Consider the following 16,637-nt stretch of genomic DNA (forward strand, 5'->3'; position numbering starts at 1 on the left):
ATCCCAAGGGCAGAGGAACCTGGCAGGCTACAATCCATAGGGTTGCATAGAGTATGACACGAGTTAGCATGTATGAATGCACACTACTTGGAAACATGAACAGACTGGTTTGATGGTATATATGAGACAGTCTATGCTATAAGAATTTTAGCACAAAAAGAAAATGAGATGCTATTTTCCATATTTTCAGGTAAAGTCTGAATGAATAAGCTTTAATTTACAGCTCATCTTAAACAGTTCTTATTATACAAATTGCCAAGCTAATTTACCAAAGTACAAGAACCAATGCTTACATAGTTAACAAGTAGTATTTACTATTTTCTTTAATATCTAAAAAGTACAATATTATAAGATTTCCTAAAAATAATTCTTTACATAGTTTTTGGAAGGTTAGTGGCAAACATGATTTATAATTAAAAGACATAATTTTCAAACTAAAATCAGTTCATAGTCTTTATGGATTTTACATAAGCAAGTTAAGATTCAGTTTAAGTATATGAAGCAGTTTCCACAATAAAGCTTTTCCAAGAAATAGAAAACTGAGAAGCTTAAACAAAGCACCATCTGTTACCATGTCACCAAATTAACACTGACTCCTCCCTGGTCCCCATCACATGATGGAGAATGGGAGGAGAGAGGGAAGGAACACTTATAATAAGAAACAGAACCCTGAAATTACATTTGCTTAGGGAATCCCCCAAAGGCATCTTGGTCAGGTTAATACATTTCTGAGGAGCAGAAATAGATTATAATTGTTAAGGCTCAATCAAGATCATGCACTCATAATAAAATACAACTACTGATATCTAAGTAATATTGAATGCCATACAACATATTTAAAACTTGTCATTAAGTCAACAGTATACATATTTTCTTTTTGAATCCTTTAGCACTTTGTAGGCACAAAGAAGTCAGTCTTAAGACAATGGAGTAAATACCAGAATCCTAAACTATAGAGATGCCTGTGACTAAATTTTATTATGACAACTATTCGTGCCTATCTTTAAAATTAATTTTACTAGTGAAAATTAATGCATAGGATTTTAAAGTTTTTCAAACAGAAAGTATTTTACAGAGTATTATGTATGTGATGAAATAAAAACAAGACAAATAATTTTGGAAAAATAAATGAGAAATGGAAAATTAACTTGCATACTCTAATGTTATAAAACACTACCACTAACAAACTCATATTTTGATCTCCTAGTTCAGAAGTCCACATGGTTTTAGTGATTTATTTTTTTCTTAAAGTTATATATAAAAAAAAAATGAAGTGCCGTGAAAAGTAGTTAAAGTGACTACTATTTTCCAAGGAGAAATGAGATAAATTTGAAAATGTAGGCCATAAATTTAGTTCCCTTTATGTTCTAGGAACCCGTGCTCTTAAAAGAGCTGGTCCTTAACTGAAACTGGCCAAAGAGATAAGACACTGGGAACCCAAGAACAAAGAAATAACGAACTCCCAGACCAAATGCAAAATAAAACCGAAACAATCAAAAACAAAATCTGGGCTCTAATCAATCTTTTCAAAAATGGTTTGGATCCACAGCCCAAGAGTCTCTCTGATTGATCTCAAAGGCACTTCTAAGAACTGCATTCTCCCTTCCCCTGACTGGTATCTGTCTAGGCTAGTTTGTGATTCAATGGCCTGTAGCACTGTATTATTTTTTAAAACACCGTCCCACTTTAAGAAAGTACTTGTTTATTTGTAATTAAGTCCTATTAGTGGTGACTTGAATCCCATCAAGTTAAAGTAAACATAAAACATATAAGGAAGTTCCTTTTCCTACTAATTTCTGCCATTACCTCCTTCTTCCTCTAGAAGTACACAGCATATAAGCCATATAGAGAAAGCAAGTATTGGAATATTAAACAATAATTTTAACCTAATTTAACTCTGCAGTAATATTACGGGATGGTCTTGGTTAGATTGAATATTTAGGGGTAAATGTAAGTTGGACATGGGATCTTGTGAGCACAAGCTAATCTTTCATGGGTTATAAACAGTTGATTATTAAGTGAAATCTTTACTTTCTTAAACTTTTAACATTTGGGGGACATGTAAAAAAGGTGAAAAGGAAATAAGAGGGATTATACCTGGCTTTGAAGTATTGACACTCCCTCAGCTTTATCAATATAGGAATCTTCTTTGATAGCTTGACCTTCCCTGTCTCCACCTATCATATGAGCATCTGAAGTATTTTTGTCACTTTGCCTCAAACGGTAACTTTTATAAGCACGCTGAATGATGGTTGCTGAGACTACCTCCTGTTTTCGTTTCAGAGTAGTTGTAATTGGCTCATATGTGATCTTAAAAGTGTTGGTTAATGTAAATCCTGATTCCATCTCTGAAAGAACTTTCTCCATGCTCAGATCTTTACCCATAACTCTCTTTGTTAAAGCAAGTAAGACGTCAAGGCAATGAATTCTGTCTCCAACTGCCATGGGAAGATCCATGGCAACAAGCTGGCCCTTGTTTGGTTTTGCCATGAAAAGAGGAGGATCAAGAGCAGCTGCAAAGTCTGAAAGCTTGCTAGAGTCTATGTACTGGGTTCTATCAGGATCGAACCTCTTCCATACCTGAAAGAATTTCCTAAAATCTTCCTCACTCAATGTCTTGACTTGTTTTTTAGAAGCAATATTTAAAAACTCCATGACAACAACAATGTACATGTTTACAATGATCAGCCTAGATAAGATGATGTAACTGACAAAATAAATAATCCCAAGAAAGGGATTGCCACAGTCTCCTCTAACCTGAGTCCCAGGGTTAATTTTATCAGGATCACAGTCAGACCATTTACTACTGAAAATTGCATTGAGCATCCCATCCCAACCAGCAAATATTGTAACTTGGAAAAGACAGAGCATACTGCTGCCAAAGGTTTCAAAGTTGGACATATCATCAATTCCAGCTTCCTTTTTAACATAGGCAAAATTATACATTCCGAAGATGGCATAGATAAACATGATCAGGAAGATGAGAAGACTGATGTTCAACAAGGCAGGGAGGGACAGCATCAAAGGAAGCAGCAGATTATGGAACAGCTTTAGTCCTTTCTCAGGATGCAGAATGTGGATGATCCGTGAGAGAAGTACCAGTTGCACAAGGGAAGGAGATACAAGGTAATATCCTACCATCAGAGGCAGAAATAGTCCTTGGTGTAGGAAAAAATAAAGCAGGCAATACAATTACTTAGAGGAATATAAATTATTTTACATTCGCTTTTTTCTGTATGTTCAGATAATTAATCCTTCCCCTATAACATTTGGCACACATTGACAGTTTGGTTTAGCCAAATACTAATAGTGGCAATGTTCAGCATCTAACAAATTTGGATGAGAATTTGGATGAGAATTATTTCTACCATTATTTCCAGGGTATTAGGGATCAGACACTTCTGGAGTCACAGATGGCATGTATCCATAATGTAGAACAGTAGTCATATTTTTTTTTTCTGATTGCAGTTAGATCCAGCAATTTAGTTCAAACCAACTTTTACTGGATACCTAATAAAGGTACCATGAAAATATGCAAAGGTAAATGACATGACTCCTATCCTCAAAGACCATATGATACAGACAATAGAGGTAGACATTTAAACTAATTATCATGCAAAGCAGAAAGACCTAGTTGATAAATATAATTGAAAAAATACTTTGCATTTGGATTTATAGGTTATAATTTGGTTTATTGACTTCATAAATACCATATGGACCCTTAGGAATTTTAAATGTGAATAAACAAGTCTTGGTCTAGAAGTTTTCTTTCTCGCTGTGGTGAGAAGAGAACTATGAGAGTGAGATATATAACTATAAAACAAGGTGAGATTATAATTACCATAAACAAACATAAGGAATGCTCTCTGGAAGTACTGGAGACAGTGTTCATTTTGAGTCAAAAAGATGGAGAAGGGGAAAATTCTATGAAGCTTCTAAATGAGATGGTATATTTGCTGAATCTGGAAGGATCGTGTCTCACATTTCTGTTAATTTGGTTACTGGCACACAGTGCTTTAGTGAACCTTCTACTCTTGACTCAAATTTTCATTTCTCCCCCATCTTCCAAACTCTTACATTATGTAGGAGGTTTCCCCCTTTAATTGTAAACACATCTTTATTCCCTGTTCACTAAGATTTTAGATAAGAAAGGAAGTGAAGAAAATTGTCTCTATCTTGAGGATACTACTTCCGCTCAAGCACAGACAGCTCATTCTTTCCCACTCAACATTTCTCAGTGTAGAAAGATGGAACAAGCAAGCATCTTTCCTTCTTTCCAATGTGATTTCCAGATACTTCTCTTTCATATTAATTTTATAAAGAAAAAAATCTTGATAGTTTGTGGATCATGGCATTCAACTATAACATCTACCATTCCTTAGCTCTGTGATCTGTTCATTCCCCCTCATTCATTTTCATTGCAGACTTTAGTACACGGCTCACTGGTGTCCATTCCACCCCAGCACCTACCATCAACAGTCCACTGAAAGGCTAGTCTTTCAGTCTTTGGCTTTGTTAACTTTAATACTCTCCATCATTTTACTTTAGTTATACCTATCTATCAGTATGTTCTGAACCCAGGATATCTGACCTTCTGAGATATTTCCTCTCCTTCTAGACGTCTGATTCAATTATTCTCATTTCAACCTACAGGGCTCCTTACTTTCATTTTCTTCCATTTTCCTTCTTTCGGCCCTCTCCTGATTTCATGTGCTTTTCTAGGAAGCTTCTTGCAATTGTCTATCAGTGTTGATTGCACTGCCTCTGTTACCAGCTGAACGAGTTAATTTTCTGGAGGTAAAACTGGGCAGAAAGTTTATCCACATTTTCACTACTGACTGCCTAGAACAGTACTTGACAGTAACAGAGATATTGTCCATACTCTTATGGAGATAACTTTCTAGTAAGTGTCTTATGGGAGGCAGACAGTAAACCTTTTCTGCCTAGAACACTTTTATCCTAGATTCTTGGCTAGCTCCTTAACCAGTGGCTCCCCATTTAGTTTCTTGCCTCTTCTGTGAAGCTTTCTCTGACCTCTACTTATTGATTATGTGCTTCTCACTTTGCTGTGGTGCCGGGGCGCCCTGTGCTTCTTATCTTACCAATACCTTAATAGCACATTAACATGTACTATTTAATTATATGTATCCTTTGATAGATTATAAACTATGTATATAGAGGAATTATGCCTACCTCATTCGCTACTGAATTCTTTGCATATAGCATAATATCTATTCAGAAAGAGAATAATCAAATATATTTGTTAAATAAAGGACTGAGATCTCCAGAGTAAGAGAAAACTTGTGACCAATTCATAAAAGCCTAAAACTCTAGTGTTGTGAAACTAGTAAACAATTTTAGAGATTAGAGGAAAGAAAACAATGAGTTTGAAAGGTTCTATCACACTAAAACATAAAGGTCCTGCTAGTGTCATCTTAAATAAATAATGTATGTGATATACTGAAGGGATAATTAAGCATTTATCTGGTGGTCTGTGTAATAAAGTCTATGTATTAATTCAGAAAGTATTTTTTCAGTATGTTAGATAAATATATCTGTCAGGCATGTGTACACGTGTAAATGTAAAAATGTAAGGCATTCCCTGGTGACTCAGATGGTAAAGAATCTGTTCGTAATGTGGGAGACCCGAGTTTGATCCCTGGGTGAGGATGATCCCTTAGAGAAAGGAATGGCTACCCACTCCAGTATTCCTCGGGGAAGTTGGGGTTTTTCTGGTGTCTCAGATGGACTTTCAAGGCATTCCTGCTGGAAATAAAAAGAGTCCCCCCCCCCCCCCCCCACCGTTGGGTTTATTAAAGAGACTATACCTCAGAAGATGATTACTATAAGAGGTTGACTGAATTAATATTATTACAAATGAAAATCTGACTAAACAAAATCTTACCTGTAATAGAGAAAACAACCACCATGAAGTCAAAAATGTTCCATCCACTGGTGAAATAGTTACAATGGAAAACGATGAGCTTTAGTACACATTCTCCAGTATATAGCATAACATAAACTGAGTTAATCCAAAACAAAGCAGTGTCGATTTGGGGGCTCTGTTCGTCACTTTGTATCATAATGGTTATTGCTTGGAAGCATATAAGAGTCATAATGATGATATTAAAAACTCGACTTGTTACCAAGTCAAAGATGAATCGTTGGAACTTGTTCTGTGTATAAAGGAAAAAGGTGTAATATTCTTATTAATAAGATATTTATACACATTGTCTTTAGACTTACAACTTCCCTCCCAGCATAAATAGCAGAATACGTGAAAACTAAGATTTTACCAAACTATAATTACAGCATGTAGTCAAAGAAAATAAACAAAAAGACCATCAAAAGCTGTGTCAAGGAACACCTTTAAAAAATTATGTCAAAAGCATTTGTTGTTAAGAATTTTAAAAACACATATCTTCATTTGTAACAGAGAATATATAAAGGAGACTTTTTCAGAAAGCTAGAAAAATCTAGATGTTTCCTTACTTCTGGGTGAGGTACTGGTTTCTGAGAGTCTTCATACATCAGCTTCTTCAGGGCACGGTACTGCTTCTTCTGTTTGACTGTTATAAAGATATTTGAGCCTCCCTGGTAAAACAATGAAAGGAAAAGATATTAAAATCATATTTAGTCCACATTTCACCTTATATTAATATGCATTTTCTAAAGCTTGGCAATTATTGATTTAATCCTCTAAAGAATGCTTAACTGCAATGCACTATATAATGTTTAAACATGTCTGATCTTCTGCACAAAAATCCATACAAAATACAGAGTATACACTGGAAATGATTGATATTCAACTATATTTTGATGCATTTTGCTGCGGGTAGTCAACCCTATTTTAATTTTTTAGTTACTGGGACCTACCTCTTGTTAGAGACAAAAGAGAAACAGCAGAGGATATCTGGAAAGGTTACTAAGAATAGTTAACCTCAAAAGCTGAACTTGATTTGTACCTTTCAATAATAAAGAAAAAATAGAATTGGTCATATACTTGTTTTTATATGTTCACAGGTTACTTAATTTTCCAAATACTATCAGAAGATATCTTTTCATTATTATTCCAAAAGCACCTAGGGCTTACCCCTTCACAATATCTTCTAGGAATTATTCATTTTTGTGTTTTTAGTGTTAAGTTCAGTATCTTATATAGGAAAAGCAAAGTGAATAAGAGGTGAACATTTAATGTGTTAATCTAGGAGTTAGGAATTGTTACTGCCCATGTCAGGACTGGGTCACTTAAATTGACGGGGCTCACCAATTTGAAGCCCCTGGGCAAATCCTAGGATGTTATTCCACTGGGCTGAAATCCTTAAGAAGCTGAAGCATACAGTCCAATGACCACTGATCCTTCTGCATGCATGCATGCTAAGTAGCTTCAGTCCTTCTGCTGCTAAGTCGCTTCAGTCGTGTCCAACTCTGTGCGACCCCATAGACCGCAGCCCACCAGGCTCCCCCATCCCTGGGATTCTCCAGGCAAGAACATTGGAGTGTGTTGCCATTTCCTTCTCCAATGAATGAAAGTGAAAAGTGAAAGGGAAGTCGCTCAGTCATGTTCGACTCTTAGCGACACCATGGACTGCAGCCTACTAGGCTCCTCAGTGCATGGGATTCTCCAGGCAAGAGTACTGGAGTGGGTAAACCCATCTAATTACTCTAATCCCATCTAATTAGTGCAGACTCAGAATGACTTGTTTACCAGATTCTACACCACACTGATGACTTTGCTAACTAGGAAATTTCAAGATTAAACTATTCTTTTCTTTGATTGACTAGAAGCCATTTCTACACTTAATAGAAAGTAGATCGCTGGGGTTAAAATAAGTGGATTTACATGACATTTGGGGCATTTGTATTAACAGAAGCCCTGAAGGGAGTCTGTGTGGGGATGACACTGAACAGGGGTTTTTCAATTCTGCCTCTGAATTTTCTTATTTGTTCCAAGGAACTTCTACTTAGGTCACCTAATTAGGATTTATGACTCTCTACTTTCAGCAGAATACTCCAGTATTCTTGCCTGGAGAATCCCATGGAGGGAGGAGCCTGGTAGGCTACAGTTCACCAGGTCTCAGAGTCAGACGTGACTGAGCTACTTTTCACTTCACTTTCACTTTTAGCAGAAAAAGCCATTTCAATTGACAAAGATGTCTCTGCTGGGTACAATTTTGAACCACTTTGAGTACATCAAAGGGTAAAAAGTGTGGTTTATTTTTCTTGAACATCTTCACATATTTGTGCAGATATAACAATGCTATTTTTCAGCATGTCATGATTTACAAACACATACACGGAAACAGTTGTTATGTTTAACGTTTAAACTTGTTTGTGCTTATTTGAATATAGAAAAGAATGTAAAGATAAACATTTTAGCAATATTCAATCTGCAGGAACATAAATAATTTTTTAAAGGTAAGTACCAAATAAAAATGCTATTAAGCTGAATCTAAAACCAATTATTTGAAGCAGGACACTCTCCCCCCCAACTTGGGCATTGATTGACAAAGAATATTTATACTTATCTTTATTTTATGCTTGTGGAAATTGGCAACAATAGCACCAATCAACATACTCAGAGGAAGAAATAATCCAATGATAATAAAGTCAATAAAGTAACAATACATATAGATGCTGTTTTCAAAATTAGGTTGCATATCTACCTAAAAGTTAAAAAAATAAGCAAAATAAGGCAGAGCACAGAGGATTTTTAGCACAGTGAAAATATGCTATATGATACCCTTATAACTAAGGGTATATGTCATTATACATTTGTCCAAACCCACAGAATGCACAACACTGAGTGAATTTTGGGTGATCATGATGTGTTAGTGTAGTTTATCTTTGGTAAAAAAAAAAATAGAGCATTGTGGTGAGTGATATCAGTAATGAGGAGGCTATGCATTTGTGAGGATAAAGGTATATAGGAAATCTCTGTAACTCCCTTTCAATGTTGTAGATCTAAAACTGCTCTGAAAAAAATATGTTTTTAAAAATAAAATACATGAAAAAGTGAGAAAACAGCAAAATATTGACACTGACTTTTTAAAACATAAGATTTAGAAAATATTTTAGGACAAGAAAATCTAACAGTGCTACTTGAGGCAGTATTTCCTCTTTGTTCTTTGGTAAAGAGATATCACTGCTTTTATTTGAATTTTAAAGTTTATTGCATTGGTTTAATCATTGTTATGATAATCTTCAAATGTGCCTATTGGGCCTCAACCATTGTATATAATTCTGGAAGGAGTTCATTGTTCATGAAATATTCAATCTGAAATGAACTTTCTGTCTAGCATAAACATTTGCTATTACCATGTTAATTACTCAATTATTGCTTGTGTCCTGTCCTTGAATTAAAAAATGACTTAGCCAACCTTAAGGATGGTTCTCAGATTGTACAGTACTTACATCAGTAGAATCAACTGCTGAATTCATAATAGCGATCCATCCATTAAATGTTGCCTGTAAAAATGGCATGTATTTAATTCTTATGGAAATCTTATGCTTTGAGGCAAATAAAAATTAACGGTCAATATTATGAATACAGTAAAACATTTGATTAGTAAGGTCAACCACACTTCAAAATACTGTGTAACTGAGATCTTTACCACTTTCATTATTACATTTATATTGCCTATTAAAAACTATTTAAAAAATTAAAAAATAAAAACTATTTAAAGCTATGTAGTTTATTTGTAGTAACTTAAAATATTTTAAAACAGTATAAATAAAAAGAGAGAGATAGATGGATAAACGGTGAATAACTACCTGCTGCCCAAGTGTCATAGTTACTTGTAATTGCTATATGCATGCTTTATACTATGAGGGAGGTAAGACAGGAAAGATGCCAGATGTTGGGGTCATTCCTCAAAGCACTAAGTAGAAACAAACAGCAGTAACCTGAGTTGGATCAAAAACTGTGTACCTATTGTCTGATCAGTGGTGGAGGTAATAGGTTTGGTCAATACTTGGCATTTCTTCTGTTAACCTAGTTCTACCTTTATCTCCACTTCCTTTTTCCAACAAAGCAAGGACTATATTTCACTTTTGTCTTTCTAAATGAGCTTGGTATACTATGTCCCATAACCTATATCAACTATCAATTGCTAAAATAATTTAAAACTAATTTTATTAAGCATCCACATTTTTTGTCCTTTATGGTCACCTACAATATGAATAAACATAATTCAAAAATTCAAACATGTACTTACTACTTGAAGCAGTGAAAGAAAACTGATTCCAACATTATCAAAATTTAGTTTTGCATTCTCCCATGGCATGGATTCATTAAATACAAGGCTTTCACACTGACTTCTGTTCATGACTTCAGATAGAGGAAACCTTTCTCCACTTGTTGGGTCAATGCACTCATAGAATTTACCAGCAAATAAGTGTACTCCTATGATGCCAAAAGCCAGCCAGATCATAAGGCAGACCAGAAACACATTCATTGTGGGTAAAGTTGTCTTAATCAAAGCTCTCACTACCACCTGGCATATAAAAGACAAACATATAAACTTTCAGTAAGAAATGTGAAAGTATTTTAATTAAATTGAGAATATTTATTAATATAACGTCATATTGAAATAACAACAAAAAAGGCCATCTTTGAAGATGTAATAGGTCACTTGCTAGTATTTGAATAACTGAAATAACAATTTATATTTAAAATATATATTAAAAATTCATATATTCTCAAAATTTTGCACTAAAATACAATGGAGCTGATTAGTATAAATACTCAAATAAATAATTATTTCACTGATTTAACATGTTTATCCATCTCCCATATTGTACCAGAAATAGGCAAAACAAGTGAGCCTGTGTAAATGTATCAGATTATTTAGAAAGCAGATAAAATGAGAGTGAAAAAAACCTAGACCTAAGTCTTGGGGATTCTAACTTCAGGGATGATTAACCTACACAGTGGAGGGAAATTAAGAGGAAGACCAGAAGACTATAGATCAGTGAAGCCAAGGCAAGTGACTGTTTAAAGAAACACTCAGTGGGTACTGTGCTTCTCAAAATCACTGACCACTCTGAACCACTGTCTCTGGTGAACCACTTCAGAGTGGGAAGTCTGGGAAATAAATCTACTGCCTAAACTTAAATAAGCAGCAATAATCTATAATCACTGTCTCCATTTTCTCAGGTCCCTTTATTCTTTAATTATTATATTCAGAATTTTATTCCTATCATTCCACTAAAGCTCTTATACAAATGTAAACCAGCGCTAAACTCAATGCAATATTCTTCATCTTTGCTTTCTCTTTCTCTTTTCTTTATCTTTCTTTAACTTGACTCCCTTTCCACAGCCTCACTTCCTTCTCTCTTTCCGCCCCCCACCCTGAGGCACCATTCTCTTTCCTATCATTCTAATCTTGCCTTCTATCAGCCATTACTGAAAATGTAGCCATTTGTCTGTACTTTCTTGTTTATATTCCTTAGATTTCTGTCCTTGAATTAATATTTTTACGTTTAATTGTACTTCTAATTACATTTAGTTTCATTTCTAAAACTAAGTCACGGATCTTTTGTTGACACTACATATTTTGAAAGATCCGCTGATGCCTCTGATGAAAACAAGTCTATGTCTATTAGAAAATATACACAAATGTTAAGAATAAAAGAAAGAGATATGGTTGAAATAAATATTTAAGTAATAAGAGCACCTGAAGACCTGAAGCTTATTAAATACATTAAAACTTTAATTTTGTAATCACATAGCTTCCTTATACACTTATGATATATCTTCAGAATTAATCCAACTACAGACAGAACTTCCAGAGGATATGAAGATTAAGATCTGGATCTGACTTTGACCTAAGTATAATTATTTATCTGATCTCAAATTATCCATGGCTACTATCTCATTGCCATTCTAATTAATGTATGGCATCAAATAGTACAGGACTTGATTTCTGACAGAGGCACTTTACCTAGCAAAAAATTGCCTGTGTTTCTATAAATTGAGGGAAGACAATTTGCTGATTTTGAAACTCTTTTTTCCTCTCCGTGTATCTAAATTGATTAGGAAAAAATACACAGTATGTCAGGATATTTTTAAAGTTAAAACATGTTATTTTAGTTACATTTATTATCTAATTTGTGTGTATAACTATATATGTATATATGTATTTCACTTTATTTAGGTATAATTTACAAAAGCTGTGTAAGTTTAAGATGTACAAGATGATGTCCAAATATATGTATAAAATGTGAAATGATTCCCACAATCACACTAATTAACACATCTATCACCTCACATAGATATCTTTTGGGATAAATGGTGAAAAACATTTAAGTTGTACTCTCAGAAAATTTCAAGTATATAATGTAGTATTACTAACTGTAGTCATGATACTGTGTACTAAATTCCCCAGAACTTATTCATTTTATAAATGAAAGTTTTGGATCCTTTGATCAACATCTCCCCATTTCCTTCACCCACAACCCATGTTTTAATAGGCTATGTGTAGTTTATAGCCCTAGAATATTGTATGAAATCTTTCTATCACTAAACTGAATGTGCATTGGAAATTTGGCTTTTGTATTAATAAAGACACAAATGAGAAGACAACAAAGATTATTAATTTATGGATGTTTATTAATCCCAAATAAAAACTTGTAGATTATATTAGAAATTTTTCTCTTACCTTCATTTTTTCAAATTGAGATAGAACTCTGAGTGCCCGAAGGAATTTAATGGAAACAAGTGGTTTTAGTTCTTCCCGAGATTTGCCTATTAAACTAAGACAGAACACCTGGATATATATAAATAAAAAATTGAATAGAACTTAATTTTAAATTTAATCAAAACAATCTGTAAATGAAAATTTATTACAGAAAATTACAGTCAAAGCCTACCAAAATTTTTAAAAGTATTCTAAAGCTATTTAAAAACTATTTCACAAAATTCAAAAGTATTTTTTGGTGAGAATAATACATGTTATTGAGATAAAAAATTGTGTTTGAGATTCTTTATGGTCAAAGATTAATATTTACATTCATTTTTATTTTAGAATTAGATTAAGAATTAGTTTCATGATTATTTGCAATAGAGTAATAGTAAACAGTATATTCGTTAAAACAGAATTTAGAATATGTTTTCATATGAATCCAAATATATATATAGTTAAGACAATATAAAAAATAGGATTTCAGAGATGAGGCATCAAGGAGGAAATGAATTTTGTTAAGTTCAAATACTAATTACAAAAAAATAAGGATTCTAAGGTGATTTTTTTAAAGTAAACATACATGCATAAATATGATTCAATATTAATAAAAATGAAGGTGGTATAGTTATGATTAATTTTGTTGTACCTTCATTTTTCTATATTTTCAAGGTAATATAAATGAAAAAAATTATTCTCTTTTACCCTACACTAAAGAGGCTCAGAGTGGGCTTCAAAGTAAGGATATCATTTACATACGCATGGAAGAATGCAGATACAAAAGAACAATAACCAAGAAACAGGAAGGTGAGTTGCAGGTACAGTGTGGTATCATTGAAATAGAAGGTTAATTTGCAAGAATTGATTTAGAAGACAAAGGTCAGATATTTAAGTTATTATTTATATACTGAGAAGGTTCAATCATTGTTGATAGAATGGGGAGACATTTGTTCATTCAACAAAAATTAATGATCACCTACTATGTGACATGAATTGTTCTAGGCATATAGGGTAAGGAGAGAATGAAATTGAGAAAATATTTTGGTTTAATGGAGCTTATTTTTCTTGTTATGTGGAGAACAGAATAAATGTGTGCAGTGGTGGAATCTACTGCAGTGATTCACATGTTCTGGTACCTAGGATCAGTGTGCTACTGGTGAAGTTTACGATGGAAAAGTGCTCAGATGCTCAGTTGTGTCCAACTCTTTGTAATTCCATGGACTGTAGCCCGCCAGGCTCCTCGGTCCATGGGATTCTCCTGGCAAGAATACTGGAGTGGGTAACCATTTCCTCCTCCAGGGGATCATCTCGACCCAGGAATCAAACTCGTGTCTCTTAAGTTTCCTGCATTCGGCAGGCGGATCCTTTACCACTAGGGCCATATGGGAAGCCCGAAGTTTATGTTAAGTGGTCTAATTTTAAGTGTATGATTTAAAGGTAGAGCCAATAGAATTTGAATAGTTTATAATGATGATATTTTCAAAATATTGTTCAATAAGCCTATTCTCTCAGCAGCAGGTTTATAGGTAATGATTAGAAAAATCCAGGAGTTAAGTGCTGAAATATTAAAATTTTTAAATGGAAATGATGGATGTTAAACATTACATATAAAGAAATATGGGATATTGGTGACTGAGAATGTATAGAGAAAGGTAAAAGAAAGATACACATAAATCAAAAAGAAAGGCAGAGTAAGAGTAAAGAAGGAAGAGGAAACAAATAGCCTTTAAAATTTTGCTTTAAAATACGTACGATAACAACCATGAAGTCTAGTTTGTACCAGCCATTAGTGAAATAGGCTTTAAAACCATATGCCATCCACTTTAGAAGCATTTCCAGAATAAAGATGTAAGTGAAGATCATGTCAGCATATTCTAATAAGATTTTAATAGTCTTTCTCTGATCAATATATATATCTTCAAAAGCCTGTGGGTGAAATATTTAAAGATCAATGTACATGTAAATTCTAAAAACTCTTCTGGCAAAGTGGGGAATGAAATCCCATCTCCAGATGGTGACCACTGTCATAGATTGCAATCTCAAGGGCTTGTACACTTGGTTTGAGTTTTTTCAAACAATCCACGTCCATTTTCTGCTCCCATGCCTGTAGCAGACATCACTAATTGATTCCAGAACCTCTACTTAGAGAGTCTGAACTTGACCTCAACACTGTTCTAAACAGTGAACTGAAAAGTCTCTCTCAAATCAGTTATTCAAACTTAGATGGAATCTTTAGTCATATCTGACCTGGTTCTTATCTCTTATAGCCATCTCACAGATACATGCCATTGTGAATCAAGAAGTAGAGATACAAAGAAAACCCCTAAACTTGTGTTTTCAGAAATCCCTACAGCTATTACAAGAAAAGTAACAAAGTGTGTCAGATAAACCAGTGTAAATAAATGAGTATGAAATAAGACTATAATATTCTTCTAACATTTCTCAGTTTTAATAGATCAACCTCAGTTTTATTGTGGAGGAAGCAAAGTCTGATAATGTAATTCAAATTAATTTCATTTAGCATTGAAAAAAGGCCATAAAGTATCAATAACCTCAGGCAGACTTGTTGCAAAGTGCAATGGAGGTCAAAGATTCAACACAGACGAAAATAATCATACGTAAAGAAAGGTGTGATTCTTGAAAAACTACTGCTAAATAAAAGTATATATAAAACAATAGAATTAACTGGCTCAATGGAACCAAGTATGGACTAAAGTATCCTTTAAAACAGATTATAAACATAAGCCAAAGTTATTCTAAAGTACTATTTACTAAATGGATTTACCTACTGAAAAGATACATAATGCAAATTAATGTAAAAAGATACACAGAAGCTTCTATTTCAATTAAAACATTAAAAAAACAGGCAACCTCGGGACTTTGCTGGTGGCTCAGAGGTAAAGAATCTGCCTACGAATACAGGGGACACAAGTTTGATCCCCGGTCCAGGAAGATCCCACACGCCACAGGACAGCCAAGCCCACGTGGCCACAGCTGCTGAGTCTGAGCCCCAGAGCCCGTGGGCCACGAGAGAAGCTACCGCAGTGCGCAGCCCGGGCTCCTCAACAAAGAGTAGACCTCACTCGCGGCACCTGGAAAAGCCTTTGTGCAGCAGCAAAGACCCAGTGCAGCCATAAATTTAATAAATAAGTAAATCTTTTAAAAAAAACAGGCGAAACCAGTAGATGGCAGTTGAAGCCCACACGCTGGCTACCCAGGTGGAATGCGGAAGTAACCGTGAGGGGTCAGAGGGCGGTTCTGGAGCCCTGGGAGCGCTCTCCTTCTCAAGGCAAGTGATGGTTACGTGGGTACATTCACTTGGTGAAAATCCTCTATGCTATGCACTTATGATCTGTATGCTTTCCGGGATGTGTGCTAAATGTCAATATAAAGTGTACTTTAAAAATGTATGCAGGACAAAGTCTGGTTCCCAACCATCACACCTTCTTCTCTGTTTCCTGCATCTCACAATTAACTATTTCCTGTGGAGCAGTCTCTCATCTTCTTTAATCATAGGCAAGCAAATATCAATGCACATTCTACTTTTCTTCCTTCCCTACATAGAATGCAGCATGCTGTGTACTTTATTCTTTCTTGTTTTTCACTTGTTACCATATCTTGGGGAATTGCAATATCAACATAGCTAACTGCACAGTATCCCACTGGATGACTGTACCATAGTGTATTTAAATAGTAATTTAAATATGTATTCTTCTAATATGTATTCTAATCATTCTAATATGTATTCTTCTTGCTTTTCAATTTTTTGGTATTACAAAAAGTTCTTGTAAACACACTTAACACATGTGAAGATTCTAAGATAATTTCCCAGAATTAAGATAGTTGTGTCAATGAGTAAATATATTTGTAGTTCAAAGGTTCTTAAAAATATATACAGTCTTTCTCTTTCCTTATGGAACAAGTACCAAAGTACTAGCACAATATGTGCACATT

At 34.3% G+C, this 16,637-nt stretch overlaps 1 protein-coding gene across 1 annotated transcript in view; it reads right to left on the reverse strand.

The window, feature by feature from the left end:
- Nucleotides 1-204: 204 nt before the first annotated feature.
- Nucleotides 205-16,637, reverse strand: part of SCN7A (sodium voltage-gated channel alpha subunit 7) — a 77,176-nt gene continuing 60,743 nt past the window's right edge. The window contains exons 18-25 of the mRNA XM_065927887.1: nt 14,436-14,609; nt 12,663-12,770; nt 10,218-10,496; nt 9,415-9,468; nt 8,529-8,666; nt 6,493-6,597; nt 5,906-6,176; nt 205-3,158 (exon numbers count right to left, since the gene is read on the reverse strand). Of these exons, the coding sequence (XP_065783959.1) occupies nt 2,092-3,158; nt 5,906-6,176; nt 6,493-6,597; nt 8,529-8,666; nt 9,415-9,468; nt 10,218-10,496; nt 12,663-12,770; nt 14,436-14,609 (2,196 nt within the window). The 3' untranslated portion in view covers nt 205-2,091. The remainder of the gene's footprint in view (nt 3,159-5,905; nt 6,177-6,492; nt 6,598-8,528; nt 8,667-9,414; nt 9,469-10,217; nt 10,497-12,662; nt 12,771-14,435; nt 14,610-16,637) is intronic.

Source organism: Muntiacus reevesi, chromosome 3 (genome assembly GCF_963930625.1).
Source record: "Muntiacus reevesi chromosome 3, mMunRee1.1, whole genome shotgun sequence".
Lineage (NCBI taxonomy): Eukaryota > Metazoa > Chordata > Mammalia > Artiodactyla > Cervidae > Muntiacus > Muntiacus reevesi.